The 19,913-nt window shown below is 43.7% G+C and overlaps 1 protein-coding gene across 1 annotated transcript in view; it reads right to left on the bottom strand.

Moving 5' to 3' along the window:
- LOC141162056 (uncharacterized) overlaps window positions 1–19,913 on the bottom strand; it is a 539,567-nt gene that overhangs the window by 128,034 nt on the left and 391,620 nt on the right. Inside the window, exons 58-59 of the mRNA XM_073647724.1 lie at window positions 17,487–17,600; window positions 16,767–16,895 (exon numbers count right to left, since the gene is read on the bottom strand). Coding sequence (XP_073503825.1) covers window positions 16,767–16,895; window positions 17,487–17,600 — 243 coding nt within the window. The remainder of the gene's footprint in view (window positions 1–16,766; window positions 16,896–17,486; window positions 17,601–19,913) is intronic.

Genomic DNA, 19,913 nt, shown 5'->3' with positions numbered 1-19,913 from the left:
GGGGGGTGTACTCACTGATGCTGAGCGCTGTATGTATAATGTACTGAGAATACAGAGGGGTGTACTCACTTATGCTGAACGCTGTAAATACAGTATAACGTACTGAGAATGCAGGGGGGTGTACTCACTTATGCTGAACTCTGTATATATAATGTACTGAGAATATAGGGGGTGTACTCACTTATGCTGAATGCTATATATATAATGTACTGAGAATACAGGGGGTGTACTCACTTATGCTGAGCACTGTATGTATAATGTACTGAGAATACAGGGGGGTGTACTCACTTATGCTGAACGCTGTATATATAATGTACTGAGAATACAGGGGGGTGTACTCACTTATGCTGAACGCTGTATATATAATGTACTGAGGATACATGTGGGTGTACTCACTTATGCTGAACACTATGTATAGCACTGTATATATAATGTACTGAGAATACAGGGGGGTGTACTCACTTATGCTGAGCACTGTATATATAATTTACTGAGAATACAGGGGGGTGTACTCACTTATGCTGAACGCTGTATATATAATGTACTGAGAATACAGGGGGGTGTACTCACTTATGCTGAACCTGTATATATAATGTACTGAGAATACAGGGAGTGTACTCACTTATGCTGAGCACTGTATGTATAATGTACTGAGAATACAGGGGGGTGTACTCCCTTATGCTGAGCACTGTATGTATAATGTACCGAGAATACAGGGGGGTGTACTCACTTATGCTGAGCACTGTATGTATAATGTACTGAGAATACTGGGGGGTGTACTCACTGATGCTTAGAGCTGTATGTATAATGTACTGAGAATACAGGGGGGTGTACTCACTTATGCTCAACACAGTATGTATTATGTACTGAGAATACAGGGGGTGTACTCACTTAAGCTGAGGGCTGTATATATAATGTACTGAGAATACAGGGGGGTGTACTCACTTACGCTGAGCACTGTATGTATAATGTACTGAGAATACAGGGGGTGTACTCACTTACGCTGAGGGCTGTATATATAATGTACTGAGAATACAGGGGGGTGTACTCACTTAAGCTGAGCGCTGTGTATATAATGTACTGAGAATACAGGGGGAGTACTCACTTATGCTGAGGGCTGTATATATAATGTACTGAGAATACAGGGGGGTGTACTCACTTATGCTGAGCACTGTATGCATAATGTACTGAGAATACAGGGGGGTGTACTCACTTACGCTGAGCGCTGTATATATAATGTACTGAGCATACAGGGGGTGTACTCACTTATGCTGAACACTGTATATATAATGTACTGAGAATACAGCGGGCGTACTCACGCTGAGCTCTGTATGTATAATGTACTGAGAATACAGGGGGTGTGCTCACTTATGCTGAGCGCTGTATGTATAATGTACTGAGGATACATCTGGGTGTACTCACTTATGCTGAGCAGTGTATGTATAATGTACTGAGAATACTGGGGGGAGTACTCACTTATGCTGAAAACTGTATGTATAATGTACTGAGAATACAGAGGGGGTGTACTCACTTATGCTGAAAACTGTATGTATAATGTACTGAGAATACAGGGGGGTTTACTCACTTACGCTGAGCGCTGTATGTATAATGTACTGAGAATACAGAGGGGGTGTACTCACTTATGCTGAAAACTGTATGTATAATGTACTGAGAATACAGGGGGGTGTACTCACTTATGCTGAGCACTGTATATATAATGTACTGAGAATACAGGGGGGTGTACTCACTTATGCTGAGCACTGTATATATAATGTACTGAGAATACAGGGGGGTGTACTCACTTATGCTGAGCGCTGTATGTATAATGTACTCAGAATACAGGGGGGTGTACTCACTTATGCTGAACGCTGTATATATATTGTACTGAGAATACAGGGGGGGTGTACTCACTTATGCTGAACCTGTATATATAATGTACTGAGAATACAGGGGGTGTACTCACTTATGCTGAGCACTGTATGTATAATGTACTGAGAATACAGGGGGGTGTACTCACTTATGCTGAGCACTGTATGTATAATGTACCGAGAATACAGGGGGGTGTACTCACTTATGCTGAGCACTGTATGTATAATGTACTGAGAATACTGGGGGGTGTACTCACTTATGCTGAGAGCTGTATGTATAATGTACTGAGAATACAGGGGGGTGTACTCACTTATGCTGAGAGCTGTATGTATAATATACTGAGAATACAGGGGGGTGTACTCACTTATGCTCAGCACTGTATGTATTATGTACTGAGAATACAGGGGGTGTACTCACTTAAGCTGAGGGCTGTATATATAATGTACTGAGAATACAGGGGGGTGTACTCACTTACGCTGAGCACTGTATGTATAATGTACTGAGAATTCAGGGGGTGTACTCACTTACGCTGAGGGCTGTATATATAATGTACTGAGAATACAGGGGGTGTACTCACTTAAGCTGAGCACTGTGTATATAATGTACTGAGAATACAGGGGGTGTACTCACTTACGCTGAGGGCTGTATATATAATGTCCTGAGAATACAGGGGGGTGTACTCACTTATGCTGAACACTGTATATATAATGTACTGAGAATACAGGGGGTGTACTCACTTACGCTGAGCTCTGTATGTATAATGTACTGAGAATACAGGGGGTGTGCTCACTTATGCTGAGCGCTGTATGTATAATGTACTGAGAATACAGGGGGGTTTACTCACTTATGCTGAGCACTGTATGTATAATGTACTGAGAATACTGGGGGGAGTACTCACTTATGCTGAAAACTGTATGTATAATGTACTGAGAATACAGGGGGTGTACTCACTTACGCTGAGGGCTGTATCTATAATGTACTGAGAATACAGGGGGGTGTACTCACTTACGCTGAGGGCTGTATATATAATGTACTGAGAATACAGTGGGGTGTACTCACTTAAGCTGAGGGCTGTATATATAATGTACTGAGAATACAGGGGGGTGTACTCACTTACGCTGAGCGCTATATACTGTATATATAATGTACTGAGCATACAGGGGGTGTACTCACTTACGCTGAGGGCTGTATATATAATGTACTGAGAATACAGGGGGGTGTACTCAATTATGCTGAGCACTGTATGTATAACGTACTGAGAATACAGGGGGGTGTACTCACTTATGCTGAACTCTGTATTTATAACTTACTGAGAATACAGGGGGGTGTACTCACATAGCTGAGCGCTGTATGTATAATGTAATGAGAATACAGGGGGGTGTACTCACTTATGCTGAACGCTGTATATATAATGTTCTGAGAATACTGGGTGGTGTACTCACTTATGCTGAACGCTGTATTTATAACTTACTGAGAACACAGGGGGGTGTACTCACTTAGCTGAGCGCTGTATGTATAATGTACTGAGAATACTGGGGGGAGTACTCACTTATGCTGAACGCTGTATATATAATGTACTGAGGATACAAGTGGGTGTACTCACTTATGCTGAGCACTGTATATATAATGTACTGAGAATACAGGGGGGTGTACTCACTTATGCTGAACGCTGTATGTATAATGTACTGAGAATACAGGGGGGTGTACTCACTTATGCTGAACGCTGTATATATAATGTACTGAGAATACAGGGGGTGTACTCACTTACGCTGAGGGCTGTATCTATAATGTACTGAGAATACAGGGGGGTGTACTCACTTACGCTGAGGGCTGTATATATAATGTACTGAGAATACAGTGGGGTGTACTCACTTAAGCTGAGGGCTGTATATATAATGTACTGAGAATATAGGGGGGTGTACTCACTTACGCTGAGCGCTATATACTGTATATATAATGTACTGAGCATACAGGGGGTGTACTCACTTACGCTGAGGGCTGTATATATAATGTACTGAGAATACAGGGGGGTGTACTCACTTATGCTGAGCACTGTATGTATAACGTACTGAGAATACAGGGGGGTGTACTCACTTATGCTGAACTCTGTATTTATAACTTACTGAGAATACAGGGGGGTGTACTCACATAGCTGAGCGCTGTATGTATAATGTAATGAGAATACAGGGGGGTGTACTCACTTATGCTGAACGCTGTATATATAATGTTCTGAGAATACTGGGTGGTGTACTCACTTATGCTGAACGCTGTATTTATAACTTACTGAGAACACAGGGGGGTGTACTCACATAGCTGAGCGCTGTATGTATAATGTAATGAGAATACAGGGGGGTGTACTCACTTATGCTGAACGCTGTATATATAATGTTCTGAGAATACTGGGTGGTGTACTCACTTAGCTGAGCGCTGTATGTATAATGTACTGAGAATACTGGGGGGAGTACTCACTTATGCTGAACGCTGTATATATAATGTACTGAGGATACAAGTGGGTGTACTCACTTATGCTGAGCACTGTATATATAATGTACTGAGAATACAGGGGGGTGTACTCACTTATGCTGAACGCTGTATGTATAATGTACTGAGAATACAGGGGGGTGTACTCACTTATGCTGAACGCTGTATATATAATGTACTGAGAATACAGGGGGGTGTACTCACTTACGCTGAGCGCTGTATGTATAATGTACTGAGAATACAGGGGGTGTACTCACTTATGCTGAACGCTGTATGTATAACATACTGAGAATATAGGGGGGTGTACTCACTTATGCTGAACGCTGTATATATAATGTACTGAGAATACAGGGGGGTGTACTAACTTACGCTGAGCGCTGTATGTATAATGTACTGACAATACAGGGGGTGTACTCACTTATGCTGAGGGCTATATGTATAATGTACTGAGAATACAGGGGGTGTACTCACTTATGCTGAGCACTTTATGTATAATGTACTGAGATTACAGGGGGTGTGCTCACTTATGCTGAACGCTGTATGTATAACGTACTGAGAATACCGGGGGTGTACTCACTTATGCTGAACGCTGTATATATAATGTACTGAGAATACAGGGGGTGTACTCACTTATGCTGAGCACTGTATGTATAATGTACTGAGAATACAGGGGGGTGTACTCACTTACGCTGAGCGCTGTATGTATAATGTACTGACAATACAGGGGGTGTACTCACTTATGCTGAACGCTGTATATATAATGTACTGATAATACAGGGGTGTACTCACTTATGCTGAGCACTGTATGTATAATGTACTGAGATTACAGGGGGTGTACTCACTTATGCTGAGAGCTGTATATATAATGTACTGAGAATACAGGGGTGTACTCACTTATGCTGAACGCTGTGTGTATAATGTACTGAGATTACAGGAGGTGTGCTCACCTATGCTGAACGCTGTATGTATAACGTACTGAGAATACCGGGGGTGTACTCACTTATGCTGAACGCTGTATATATAATGTACTGAGAATACAGGGGGTGTACTCACTTATGCTGAGCACTGTATATACAATGTACTGAGAATACAGGGGGGTGTACTCACTTATGCTGAACGCTGTATATATAATGTACTGAGAATACAGGGGGTGTACTCACTTATGCTGAACGCTGTATATATAATGTACTGAGAATACAGGGGGTGTACTCACTTACGCTGAGCGCTGTATATATAATGTACTGAGAATACAGGGGGTGTACTCACTTATGCTGAACGCTGTATATATAATGTACTGAGAATACAGGGGGGTGTACTCACTTATGCTGAACGCTGTATATATAATGTACTGAGAATACAGGGGGGTGTACTCACTTATGCTGAACGCTGTATATATAATGTACTGAGAATACAGGGGGTGTACTCACTTATGCTGAGCACTGTATGTATAATGTACTGAGAATACAGGGGGGTGTACTCACTTATGCTGAACGCTGTATATATAATGTACTGAGAATACAGGGGGTGTACTCACTTATGCTGAGCACTGTATGTATTATGTACTGAGAATACAGGGGGTGTACTCACTTACGCTGAGCGCTGTATGTATAATGTACTGACAATACAGGGGGTGTACTCACTTATGCTGAGGGCTGTATATATAATGTACTGAGAATACAGGGGGTGTACTCACTTACGCTGAGCGCTGTATGTATAATGTACTGAGAATAAAGGGGGTGTACTCACTTATGCTGAACGCTGTATGTATAACGTACTGAGAATACCGGGGGTGTACTCACTTATGCTGAACGCTGTATATATAATGTACTGAGAATACAGGGGGGTGTACTCACTTATGCTGAACGCTGTATATATAATGTACTGAGAATACAGGGGGTGTACTCACTTATGCTGAGCACTGTATATACAATGTACTGAGAATACAGGGGGGTGTACTCACTTATGCTGAACGCTGTATATATAATGTACTGAGAATACAGGGGGTGTACTCACTTATGCTGAACGCTGTATATATAATGTACTGAGAATACAGGGGGGTGTACTCACTTATGCTGAACGCTGTATATATAATGTACTGAGAATACAGGGGGTGTAATCACTTATGCTGAGCACTGTATATACAATGTACTGAGAATACAGGGGGGTGTACTCACTTATGCTGAACGCTGTATATATAATGTACTGAGAATACAGGGGGTGTACTCACTTATGCTGAACGCTGTATATATAATGTACTGAGAATACAGGGGGGTGTACTCACTTACGCTGAGCGCTGTATATATAATGTACTGAGAATACAGGGGGTGTACTCACTTATGCTGAACGCTGTATATATAATGTACTGAGAATACAGGGGGGTGTACTCACTTATGCTGAACGCTGTATATATAATGTACTGAGAATACAGGGGGTGTACTCACTTATGCTGAACGCTGTATATATAATGTACTGAGAATACAGGGGGTGTACTCACTTATGCTGAACGCTGTATATATAATGTACTGAGAATACAGGGGGTGTACTCACTTACGCTGAGCGCTGTATATATAATGTACTGAGAATACAGGGGGGTGTACTCACTTATGCTGAACGCTGTATATATAATGTACTGAGAATACAGGGGGGTGTACTCACTTATGCTGAACGCTGTATATATAATGTACTGAGAATACAGGGAGTGTACTCACTTATGCTGAACGCTGTATATATAATGTACTGAGAATACAGGGGGTGTACTCACTTATGCTGAGCACTGTATGTATTATGTACTGAGAATACAGGGGGTGTACTCACTTACGCTGAGCGCTGTATGTATAATGTACTGACAATACAGGGGGTGTACTCACTTATGCTGAGGGCTGTATATATAATGTACTGAGAATATAGGGGGTGTACTCACTTACGCTGAGCGCTGTATGTATAATGTACTGAGAATACAGAGGGGGTGTACTCACTTATGCTGAACGTTGTATGTATAATGTACTGAGAATACAGGGGGGTGTACTCACTTATGCTGAACGCTGTATATATAATGTACTGACAATACAGGGGGTGTACTCACTTATGCTGAGGGCTGTATGTATAAAGTACTGAGAATACAGGGGGTGTACTCACTTATGCTGAACGCTGTATATATAATGTACTGAGAATACAGGGGGTGTACTCACTTATGCTGAGCACTGTATGTATAATGTACTGAGAATACAGGGGGTGTACTCACTTATGCTGAACGCTGTATATTTAACGTACTGAGAATACAGGGGGTGTACTCACTTATGCTGAGCGCTGTGTATATAATGTACTGAGAATACAGCAGGGTGTACTCACTTATGCTGACTACTGTATATATAATTTACTGATAATATAGGGGTGTACTCACGAATTTGCCTATCTCTTTCTTTCTCTCTTGTCCTGGACATATTTTCGTAATGGCGCCACACTGAGCATGCTCAGTCTATCAAGGCTTCAGACAGAGACACACATCCCTGGTATCTTCTCATTTAAAGATTTTTCTGTATTTTCATAACTATGAAAATTGTACAATCACACTGAAGGCATCAAAACTATGAATTAACACATGTGGAATTATATACTTAACAAAAAAGTGTGAAACAACTGAAAATATGTCTTATATTCTAGGTTCTTCAAAGTAGCCACCTTTTGCTTTGATGACTGCTTTGCACACTCTTGGCATTCTCTTGATGAGCTTCAAGAGGTAGTCACCGGAAATGGTCTTCCAACAATCTTGAAGGAGTTCCCAGAGATGCTTAGCACTTGTTGGCCCTTTTGCCTTCACTCTGCTGTCCAGCTCACCTCAAACCATCTCGATTGGGTTCAGGTCTGGTGACTGTGGAGGCCAGGTCATCTGGCGTAGCACCCCATCACTCTCCTTCTTCGTCAAATAGCCCTTACACAGCCTGGAGGTGTGTTTGGGGTCATTGTCCTGTTGAAAAATAAATGATGGTCCAACTAAATGCAAACCTGATGGAATAGCATGCCGCTGAAAGATGCTGTGGTAGCCATGCTGGTTCAGTATGCCTTCAATTTTGAATAAATCCCCAACAGTGTCACCAGCAAAGCACCCCCACACCATCACACCTTCTCTTCCATGCTTCATGGTGGGAACCAGGCATGTAGAGTCCATCCGTTCACCTTTTCTGCGCCGCACAAAGACACAGTGGTTGGAACCAAAGATCTCAAATTTGGACTCATCAGACCAAAGCACAGATTTCCACTGGTCTAATGTCCATTCCTTGTGTTCTTTAGCCCAAACAAGTCTCTTCTGCTTGTTGCCTGTCCTTAGCTGTGGTTTCCTAGCAGCTATTTTACCATGAAGGCCTGCTGCACAAAGTCTCCTCTTAACAGTTGTTGTAGAGATGTGTCTGCTGCTAGAACTCTGTGTGGCATTGACCTGGTCTCTAAACTGCGCTGCTGTTAACCTGCAATTTCTGAGGCTGGTGACTCGGATAAACTTATCCTCAGAAGCAGAGGTGACTCTTGGTCTTCCTTTCCTGGGGCGGTCCTCATGTGAGCAGGTTTCTTTGTAGCGCTTGATGGTTTTTGCAACTGCACTTGGGGACACTTTCAAAGTTTGCCCAATTTTTCGCACTGACTGACCTTCATTTCTTAACGTAATGATGGGCACTCATTTTTCTTTACTTAGCTGCTTTTTTCTTGCCATAATACAAATTCTAACAGTCTATTCAGTAGGACTATCAGCTGTGTATCCACCAGACTTCTGCACAACACAACTGATGGTCCCAACCCCATTTATAAGGCAAGAAATCCCACTTATTAAACCAGACAGGGCACACCTGTGAAGTGAAAACCATTTCCGGTGACTACCTCTTGTAGCTCATCAAGTGAATGCCAAGAGTGTGAAAAGTAGTCATCAAAGCAAAAGGTGGCTACTTTGAAGAACCTAGAGTATAAGACATATTTTCAGTTGTTTCACACTTTTTTAAGTATATAATTCCACATGTGTTAATTCATAGTTTTGATGCCTTCAGTGTGAATGTACAATTTTCAAAGTCATGAAAATGCAGAAAAATCTTTAAATGAGAAGGTGTGTCCAAACTTTTGGTCTCTACTGTATATGTACACACAGTTTGTTTTCTTGCTACTGACAGAGCTTTTAGGAAACACTATTCTGAAAGGGGACAACCCATTTAATGCATCTTATATTAATCCAGAAGTCCCCTTTTATTAATGACTCCACAGTATGGACCAGAATTGGACATCTCCATTTTTAATGATTACCATCGGTCAGCAAAAACAAAACAAACAAAACTGACGTGTAAGTAGCCACAGAGAATATATATATTTTTATACAGATGTTTATACATATGTATAAACATATACACACAGTGTATTTGAGAGGGTAGAAGACAGAGGAAATGGGCAGAGGTTCTAGATCCATACCTTACACGCAAATGTGGCACCCCAGGGGTCCGGTTGCCACAGTGGCTTTGCCTTCCTAAAAAGAGGTAATGATATGCCAGGAGGCAAGGAAGGGTCCCCTAGTCAGGGATACTAAACATGCAACACTTCCTGGCTCCAGACCAGCAAGGGGAGTCCCCTCCCCTTGGCAACTGGTATCTGGGGGCGGGGTTAGTTAGACTTAGTGTCAGGAGTTGAGTTTAGGACATCGAGGAGAGAGGAGCTAGGGACTGGTGCTGAGGAAGCTCGTCCTAGATGAAATACACAGAGGACCGGACACCGGAGTCCGAGGCTGTGGGGGCACTGCAGGCCCAGCAGCAGATACCGTAGGGCAGGAGATTGCAGGTCTCCTTGCCCCATCAGACGCCCGGAGGCTCAGCAGCACAGAGGGACCAGCACCACCACGGAGGAGCGACGTATGTACAAGGCCCGAGCTGCCAGCCATACGGGTGAGCACAGAACGTCACACTCAGGGACGTGGGCTACAACACAGCTACAAGCAGTAAAGCCAAAGAGTATAGTGAGAAGGGGAGGCCTACAACTCCACCTGGCAAGGAGGACTCTATGTTTGCTTCCAGGCTGACCGGACTCTTACTTCTAGCCAGTGCTCCAGTCTAGGCTTGTCTATTTGTCATCAGTAAAGACCCTGGGACTGCACTATACTGACTCTATGGTTATTACTGACACCCTGCACAACCACCATCATCCACACACTGCCCTGAAGCTAACTCTTCCTGTGGGGAGTTATAACACCCTTGCTGCAAAACCACCAGCTTCAGAGGACTGTTCCGCAGCGGCGGTCTCCATTGGCCGCATTCCACAGGTGGCGTAGTCGGACATTAACACCTATACATATAAATTCCCCTTGGACTGACCGCCCTGAGTCACGGACCGGGTTAACGCCACAGTGAATACAACCCCCAGCATCTATCGGCCCGGCACCGGGTACCCCACGGCCCAGGGGGCGCGTCACAAACTGCAGAAAGCATACTACAACCTTGCCATGCAGGGTGCCAGGGAGCACGACAAGCTGAAGGAGGAGATTATGGCATGTTTGGGCGTCACCCTGGCAGTTCGGGCACAATGGGTGTACCTCTGGAGCTACCAAAGAGACGGAAAAATCTCCCTGGTCCAAGATGTTTGACCTGTTATATAAGCAGGTACCAGAATGCAACAGCGGAGACACAAGAAGAACAACAGGATATTTATTTTATTTAAAAACTAATATTAATTATAAAACACGTATTATATGGTAACAATTTCTAACAGAATAAATTATCAGAATACACTAGAATTCAGGGGCTGGTAGTTTAAAATGATCTACTGGAGGGAAGGGGAACTAGAATGTCATTAACTATACTAGGAAGGGGCAGTCTTTTAAAGCTTTGGTAATACTCTGTTCCTATCACAAATTGCTGCCTGTTTCCCCATAACTCTCTATCCACTTTCACGATGCTGCTCTGGCGTCTGCTGGTCCCCGTCTGACTGCTGTCTTTCCCTCTATCCATGCCTCGTACCATATATCCCTGACAGAGATAACAGCCCGTATCGCACGTCCTTCCTGGTCGCCGACCCAACCGTGAATCTCCGATCTGACACCTCCGGAGCCTCTGCGACATCCTGTCACTGGCACACACGTCTGAGAACCGTGCCGCCGCAACCTGCTCCCGTCCTGTCGACTGACGTCACCCGGGTGAGGAACCTTGACTGGCGTTGCTCAGATCTTCAAAGCTTGACCGTCGACGTCTGGGCTAGGCAGATACACGGCACCTTTCTTCCTGACAGGAGCTCCGGACGCTGCTGTTGCTCCTCCAGTCTCTCTCCTCAGCGCCAGAATTACCTCGGAACTTGCACACGTGCTGTTTTTCTCTTGAGTTGATTTCCCTGACAACCCTGTCCCCAGAGTCCTTATCAAACTCTTCCCCTCTGCCACGTCTCCTCGCTGTTCTGGTTCCCCAGTGTCTTGAGTCCTTACAGTTACACCTGGTGCAAAAATGGCTGAAGCCCGAGACCTGCTCTCCAGCACAGATGGTGAAAAGAGGTCCCTTGATGAAGCAGCTTATGCGAAATGCGCATTGGGGCAGTTTGACGCGCAGGACGCACTCACTAACACAAGGGTAAGCATGTTCCTATTATAGGGTATATTTGCTATTTATCGTATTTGGCTGTTTCAATAGCTTACTGGATCTATGATATATGTGACGCGCCCCCTGGGCCGTGTGTGTAGGGGAATACCCGGAGCTGGGTCTCTCTGTGTCGTGCTAGGGGTTGTAGTCTCCGTGGCAGCGACCCGGTCCCGTGGCTCAGGGTGGTCAAACCAGTGGCGGATCTGTTTCTTTGGGTTTTAATGTTTAAATGTCCGACTACGCCACCCGTGGATTGCGGTCACTGAGAACCGCCGCTGCGGGCAGACCGCTGAGGCTGATGTTGTGTGCGCAGCAGGGGGTAGTATAACTCCCCACGGGAGTATAGCCTCAGGGCAGTGAGTGCCGATGGTGGGGGTAATGGTGCGCGGGAGCAACAGTAATGACTCAGAGTCCAGTGATGCAGTCCAGGGTCTTTACTCACAGTTTTACACTTCAAGCCACTTCTGCAGGTAATGGCTGCCCAAGTCGTTCTGTGCTCACCAGGTGAGGGGCTCGGCCAACTCCCAGGTACCTTTGGAATGCTTTTCAGGACCCCCTTCGTGTGTCCTTTCTCTGTCCAGCTGCCTTGGGCCTTGGCGGGCAAACGTATGTTCCGTTTCCCTGGGTCCTATGTGGTGCCTTCCTAACGGGTGTAGTGAGGGGCCGTGCACGTACAATGCCACGGCCTCCGGTTACTAGCTGAGGGTAATTGCTCTCCTCCACTAGATTAGGGATCCGGTTCCCTTTCTTGGCCTGACCCCCCTATTCTGGTAGTGGCGGGTGTGCGGTGGCGGCTGGCCGGTCCGCACCCCTGGGGTCCCTTCACTCCAATCCTGGAGCCTCCTCCATTCCTCTCCTCTCCTTTCTTCTCCTCCAGGCCCAGGCCTTAAGACTTGGCCTGCCTGCGGAGCAGAGCCCATGCAGAACCCCTGCTCCAGCCTGCTTCTCTCTCTGCTCTCTCCCACTTTCTGAACTCTGTCTCTAAGATGGTGCCCACCTATATACTCCTACTTTACAGTGTACCCTGGATCTACTATCCCCACCCACACACTACCGGGTTCCCCCTTTCTAGGTGTTCCCTCCCCCCACTCCAGCCAGGGACAGGGGCAGTTGCGCTCACTCTTGGGAGCATTGTCGCCCTGCCCCCCGGAAATGTGGTGTAGTGGGTGTTAGGGTCCTGAGCCACACTCCATCCTTACCTGGAAGTGAGATATCACACCTCTGGGTGAGATGCAATACCTCTGTAGCGACCGAACCCTCAGGGTGCTACATATGCACTTGTCACTTTACATGATTTTGATAGATATAATGTTGATAATATGCAAAATTATAGACCTTGGATATGTAATTTTGGATTATAATGTTGATAGTAACACTACCCATATATTTATATTTAAATGATATTAACTTTTTCGCCTGCATAGTCATTTTCTTTTCTTGTGTCTTCACCTAACAAATATCCATGTTAAATACAGAATACTACTAGAATTATTTTTAATCATGTTCTAATAAAGTTGATATTTTTTATATACAAAATTCTTCTTATTCATTGGGGATTTTTGGCTCCACTTTTCTTTTTGGGTTGTGGTCTATACTTATGGGAGCTTCCCCGACTAATTAGTCTTTACCCTTATGGCGCCAGTAAATTTGTTAACAGATGGTGGAAAGAGTGGTAGTGGACCGATTTATCCACTCACTACCAAAATCTATGCAAAGCTGGGATGCCCAAGCAGATTCCCAGAATGCAGATGACCTTGTGAGCCTTGTGGAAAGATACTTGGCCATTGAGCCCTGAGCAATCAGAGGTGCCTGAGGTCACATTTCTGGGAGAACTAAATGATGGAGCCCAATGCCACGTCTGAGAATTGCACAAAGACCCAAGAGAGGTCAGAGCCAGGTTGAAAGGGTACATCTTGTACCATTGTCTGTCGGAGGTGTCGACTCTTGGGTCATAACTCAGCGGATTGTCCCTTGACTGTGGAGCCAATGAACTGCAGCGTAGGCCGGCGCTACTTCTACTTCACCTACCCTGCTAGCAGTGCAGTTTCTCATCCTGGCGAGGGGACACTCAGGAATGCCAGGTGACTGAATGGTGTCCAAGTGACGGGACTTCTGGACGGGAAGGGGGAGGGGATAAGGCGTGTCCATGGAGACACCAAGAACTATCCCATGGCTCAGGTCGAAATATGTGCAGACTGTGGTTCTGTGTTCCACAAACTGGGAGTGGTCAAGGACTTGTTATATGCTATTGTTATTGGTCAAGATTTTCCTTTGTTTTGAGACTTATGGGCTAAAGCTGTAGCATCCAGTAGTCCAGTAAGCCACCAGGAGTAGGCTATGGTAACAAAGGCAAATGATGTACTGTAAACAGTGAATTTCGGTTCACTGTACTGGCTAGAAAGAAGGATGAGGAAACATCCCCTGAGGCCAATATCCCTGATCTGGAGGAGTCCTAGGACAACTATGAGACGGTCCAGCTTAGGAACTTAACAGTAATAGGTATTCTGGAAAATATAAGTGTGTTAAATGGGGTTCCCCAGGAGACAGGAGCCATTAATCGGTTTCTGCAAGGGGCCAGGCATAATGATCGGTTGTGTTGTGGGACCAAAGTGAAGGGACAGGTAAAAGATTGCCTCCTCAAAGCAAAAGAGGAAAAATCCAGGGGGTATAATCGGTTGACTCGAGTGAGACAGTTTAAGCCTGGGGATCGGGTACTGGTGTTAGTGTCCACAATGGAGAGCAAGTTCCTTACCAAGTGGCAGGGACTCTATAGGGTGGTGGAAAAGATGGGAAAGGTCAACTGAAAAGTACACCGACCATAGCAAAGGAAGGCTTTTCACGTATATTATGTCAATTTACTAAAACTCTAGAAAGGTAGGGACCCACTCAAAACCCCTTGCTTGCTGGCCCGGTCAGAAGCCAACATTGAGGGTGTCAAAGTGGCAGGAAGGTTGCCGCCTTCCAAAAATCAGCACATCCGAAAATCGGTACCCATAAATAGAGGCAGGTTCTTGAAGTTACTAGGTCAGCCTCGTGTCATCAAGCATGAGCCTCACATTTGGGTCAATTTAAAGCTCTGTAGGCTCTGTGTGTTGGCAAATGGTGCCCAACCCCCGGCTTTGGGCAGATGAGGGTAGAAAAGACAGGTAGGCTAGGGTTAAATCCTAGCTCTACAGTCTCTGATTATTTTCACCTGTCTCGCTCTGTATATAACCAGGTTAGGTGTTCATCTAAGTCAGTCAGCTGGGGGAAGCTGACCAGAGTAGATTGTATTGTAGCTTGGGAGAGAGACAAGCCAAAATATCTCTCTGTGAAGAGACTGCACAGGCCATCTGCACCAAACTGCAAGTATCACTGGTTGCTATGGACAATAGCTGTTGTGTTTGACCAAACTGAGACTAACTCAGCGGTGTGTGAGTAGCCAGGGTCTATATTGTTTAGCTAGCGCATGGACAAGGCAAAGGATTTTGTGTTAATGGTTTTGTTTTGGCACTGTGCAACCAGTGGAAATAAACATCACATTATTTTGACCTAAAAATCCAGTGGCTATATGAATGCTACCTAATACCTACCTGAGAGCGTGAATCACTACAATATACACAGGTGCATCTCACTAAACTAGAATATCATCAAAAAGTTAATTTATTTCAGTTCTTCAATACAAAACGTGAAACTCATATATTATATAGAGTCATTACAAACAGAGTGATCTATTTCAAGTGTTTATTTCTGTTAATGTTGATGACTATGGCTTACAGCCAATGAAAGCACAAAAGTCATTATCTCAGTAAATTAGAATACTTTATAACAACAGCTTGAAAAATGTTTTTAAAATCCAAAATGTTGGCCTACTGAAATGTATGTTCAGTAAATGCCCTCAATACTTGGTCGGGGCTCCTTTTGCATCAATTACTGCATCAATGTGGCGTGGCATGGAGGCGATCAGCCTGTGGCACTGCTGAGGTGTTATGGAAGCCCAGGTTGCTTTGATAGCAGCCTTCAGCTCGTCTGCATTGTTGGGTCTGGTGTCTCATCTTCCTCTTGACAATACTCCATAGATTCTCTATGGGGTTAAGGTCAAGCGAGTTTGCTGGCCAATCAAGCACAGTGATACTGTTGTTTGTAAACCAGGTATTGGTACTTTTGGCAGTGTGGACAGGTGCCAAGTCCTGCTGGAGAATGAAATTTCCATCTCCAAAAATCTTGTCGGCAGAGGGAAGCATGAAGTGCTCTAAAATCTCCTGGTAGACGGCTGCGCTGACTTTGGTCTTGATACAACACAGTGGACCTACACCAGCAGATGACATGGCTCCCCAAACCATCACTGATTGTGGAAACTTCTCACTAGACGTCAAGCAGCTTGGATTGTGGCCTCTCTACTCTTCCTCCAGACTCTGGGACCTTGATTTCCAAATGAAAATTGGAACCTGGGACCTTGTGGAGTGTGTCAATGACTGCCTTCTGGACAGCAGTCTTCCCTATGATTGTGGAGCCTACTGAAACAGACTAAGGGACCTTTTTTAAATGCTTAGGAAGCCTTGGCAGGTGTTTTATGTTAATTATTTTTATTTCCTGAGATAATGACTTTTGTGTTTTCATTGGCTGTAAGCCATAATCATCAACATTAACAGAAATAAACACTTAAATAGATAACTCTGTTTGTAATGACTCTATATAATATTGGTTTTATTGAAGAACTGAAATAAATTAATATTTATTTGATGATTTTGATGATATTCTAACTTAGTGAGATGCACCTGTGTGTATATATATATATACACACATACATATATTTAATATATATTTACACACACTTGCAATATAATTTACCTTATACAATATACTTTGCACAATTGTTTTGTCATTCCACTTCAAATTCCCAATTTCCTGAACCACATTTGCTGTTTTCTCCAAATACCCGCATAAGTGAAGGTTTCTGGTGGTCAAGATGTGTTGCATCTGTAGCGAGGAGTACATGATATGAATTATTACTTGAAATTCTGCAACATTAACAGGAACCAGCATTAAAATGAACTATTTAAAAGGGAGCCTATAAGCAGTTCTGACCCTGCAGAGACGCAAAAAGTTAATAAAACATAAATGATTGTTTGTTCTTATAAACAAGATTGAGTTGGAAACATTTTAACCCCCCTCAGGTCACAAGTGGAAGTGCACCCAAGGTAGTCCCTTTATGTGCAGTGCCCCAGGCTCTCTGCCCTTAACCACCTTCCTTTGCTCTGATTGGTGGTGCTAGTGGTCTTCTGGTTGTCAATATTTTCTTCAGATGATTATAAGAACCGCCATCTTGCTTGAGCTGCTGCTAACAGCATTCAGAGATATGCTATACTGCAGATACACAAACTATAGGAACCTGTAGACTTCATATGTTCATTGACTTCTATGGGAGTGTTCTTTAGTTATTGAGAAGGGGTCATCCTAGTAGTGGACAATCCCTTTAACTCTCTATGTATATGTATGCATATCAGGGTCAGGGAAATACTTGAAAATCATTTTTTTTCAAACACATTTTTGTGATCACATAGTTCATACCTGACCTGGTACAATGTCCACACAGCCATTCCATACACTGGAGAGATTAGATGCTTTGTCCTCTAGGATTACTGTGATATTGAAAGGAAGGCCTTTATTCCAAGCGACATGTGTCTACAACACACAAGTGTTACCATGAGTGGTTGCAAGAGGAAATTATTTGTAATCAGCATTCAATTCTTGCCTTTTATTTACATTGGAATCTGTCACCCACCAGGTCTTTATTATTTCATCCGAGAGAAGCATTATGTAGGGGAAGAGACTATGATTCCAGCAATGTATCATTTACTGGGTTGCTTGCTGCAGTTTTGGTAAAATCCGTTTTCTCTGCTACAGATCTAGCAGTTCTCTGAAAGCGGAGTTCTGTATAACCCCGCCCACACCACTGATTGGCCGCTTTCTGTGTACACTGTGCATAGGCAGAAAGCTGCCAATCAGTGTTGGGGGCGGAGTTATACAGAACTGATGAATATGGAGGACTACCTGGCAGCAGGTTTTGCTAGTCCTCTAGTGATAATCTCCTGCTGATAAAACTGATTTTATCAAAACTACAACAAACAGCCCAGTAAGTGATACATCGCTGGAATCAGAGTCTCTGTCTCTAGATCATGATCTTCTTAGATTAGGTGGCAAAAATATGGTGACAGATTCCCTTTAAATATGAGTATAAGTACACTGTGGCTGAAATCTTATCATTATATGTCACTGATTGAAGACAATGTGCCACCCAAGCATCAGGGCACTATCCAAGAGACCCCTTTAAGTAATGGTTCTAAGCGTTGACAAATAGATAGGAGTAACCCCTGTAATTAATCCTCATGTTCTAATAGGGCATGTGTAAAAGGGTTTCCTAAAGCAAATAACCTCCTAAGGGCAGGTGCAGATGACCGTAGTTTCGGTCCGAGTGTGATCTGTCAAAAAAAGCATCACAGCCAGACCAGTTTTATTCTATGGAGCTGTGCACATGTCCGATTATTTTTTCTGAGGAAGAGAAATGCAGAATGCACGATTTTCCTCCGATATTCAGATGGCACTCGCCCACTCAGGCACTCGCCCACTCATGTCTATGGGTCCATAGAAAACATCGGGCGGCACTTGGATGGCATCTGAGTGTGCTCCGATTTCCACAGACAGACTGAATAGAAAAGATAGAGGAATTTTTATTTCTTTTTAATTCTCCACATCCGAGAAAAATGTATCCCACTCTGATCAAGCTCTGATGGAGAACATACGGTCATCTACACCTGCCCTTAAAGAAACCTGTAATGTTGAACATGCAGTCCAATCTGTCGGCAGTAGGTCATAGACCAGGAGGGGCAGATGGATATAGCATTGTGTGCAAAATCATTTAGCATAACTGTTAACATATTGATTACAATCCTTTCTCCTTTAGGGCTTAGATATCCAGTGGGCGGTCCTACGTATGCTCATAGAGTGTCAATCATTGAGTGACTCCGCCTACTGGACTCCTAAGCATAGAAACATCACAGATTTAATTAAATAGCTGACAAGGTATAATGAATATTGTTACAGAGAATTATCAATCTGCTCAGCTCATCCTTTCTATAACATGATGCTGGCAGTTTGGACAGTCTTGTCATGTCACAGGTTATTTTAAATAATAGGGAAATATTGTAATCCATTTTGACAAAATGTGAAGGCATGTGAACCATGGTTCCATTTACTTAACAATGGATGGCCACAAAACAGCAAAATAAGCTGTCAGGTCATATGTCTGATGATGGAGTGGAAGTAACCCACTTCTGACTTCAATGGCAACCAGAATTAGTTTGAAATAATCTTAACAAATGAATGCAAAAATGAATGATTGATCTTTGGTGTTTGGCACAAGAATGCTGAGACCAACGATTGGCAGCAGCGGTCATATGTGTTTACAGGAACATCAGCTATGCAGCCAAGTAAATAATTGGTCTGGAGTATCATGGTTGCGGCGCTGGAGTTGAAGGGGATATAATGGGCGAGTATAGGTGTTTTTTATAGTATATCACACCACCTTCATTATGATATTGGAAAATCCACTTTAAGAGTGCCAGCATCTGTCAGTCTGTCTGTCAGATAGATAGATAGACAGACAGACATGATAGAGAGACAGATAGACAATCTATTTATCTATAGCTATCTATCATGTCTGTCTAATGTCTGCCTGTCTAATGCCTGCTAATGTCTGTCTAATCTCCATCTGTCTGTCTGTGTAATGTCCGTCTGTGTAATGTCCGTTTGTCTGTTTAATGTTTGTCTAATGTCTGTCTATTTGTCTGTCTAATGTCTGTCTAATGTCTGTCTAATGTCCGTCTGTCTAATGTCCATCTGTCTGTCTAATGTCCGTCTGTCTAATGACCGTCTAATGTCTGTCTAATGTTCGTCTGTCTAATGTCTGGTTAATGTCCGTCTGTCTGTCTAATGTCT

Source organism: Phyllobates terribilis, unplaced genomic scaffold (assembly GCF_046119375.1).
Source record: "Phyllobates terribilis strain yellow unplaced genomic scaffold, ASM4611937v1 Scaffold_9__5_contigs__length_417890890, whole genome shotgun sequence".
Lineage (NCBI taxonomy): Eukaryota > Metazoa > Chordata > Amphibia > Anura > Dendrobatidae > Phyllobates > Phyllobates terribilis.
This window is presented reverse-complemented; position numbering and strand designations above follow the sequence as displayed.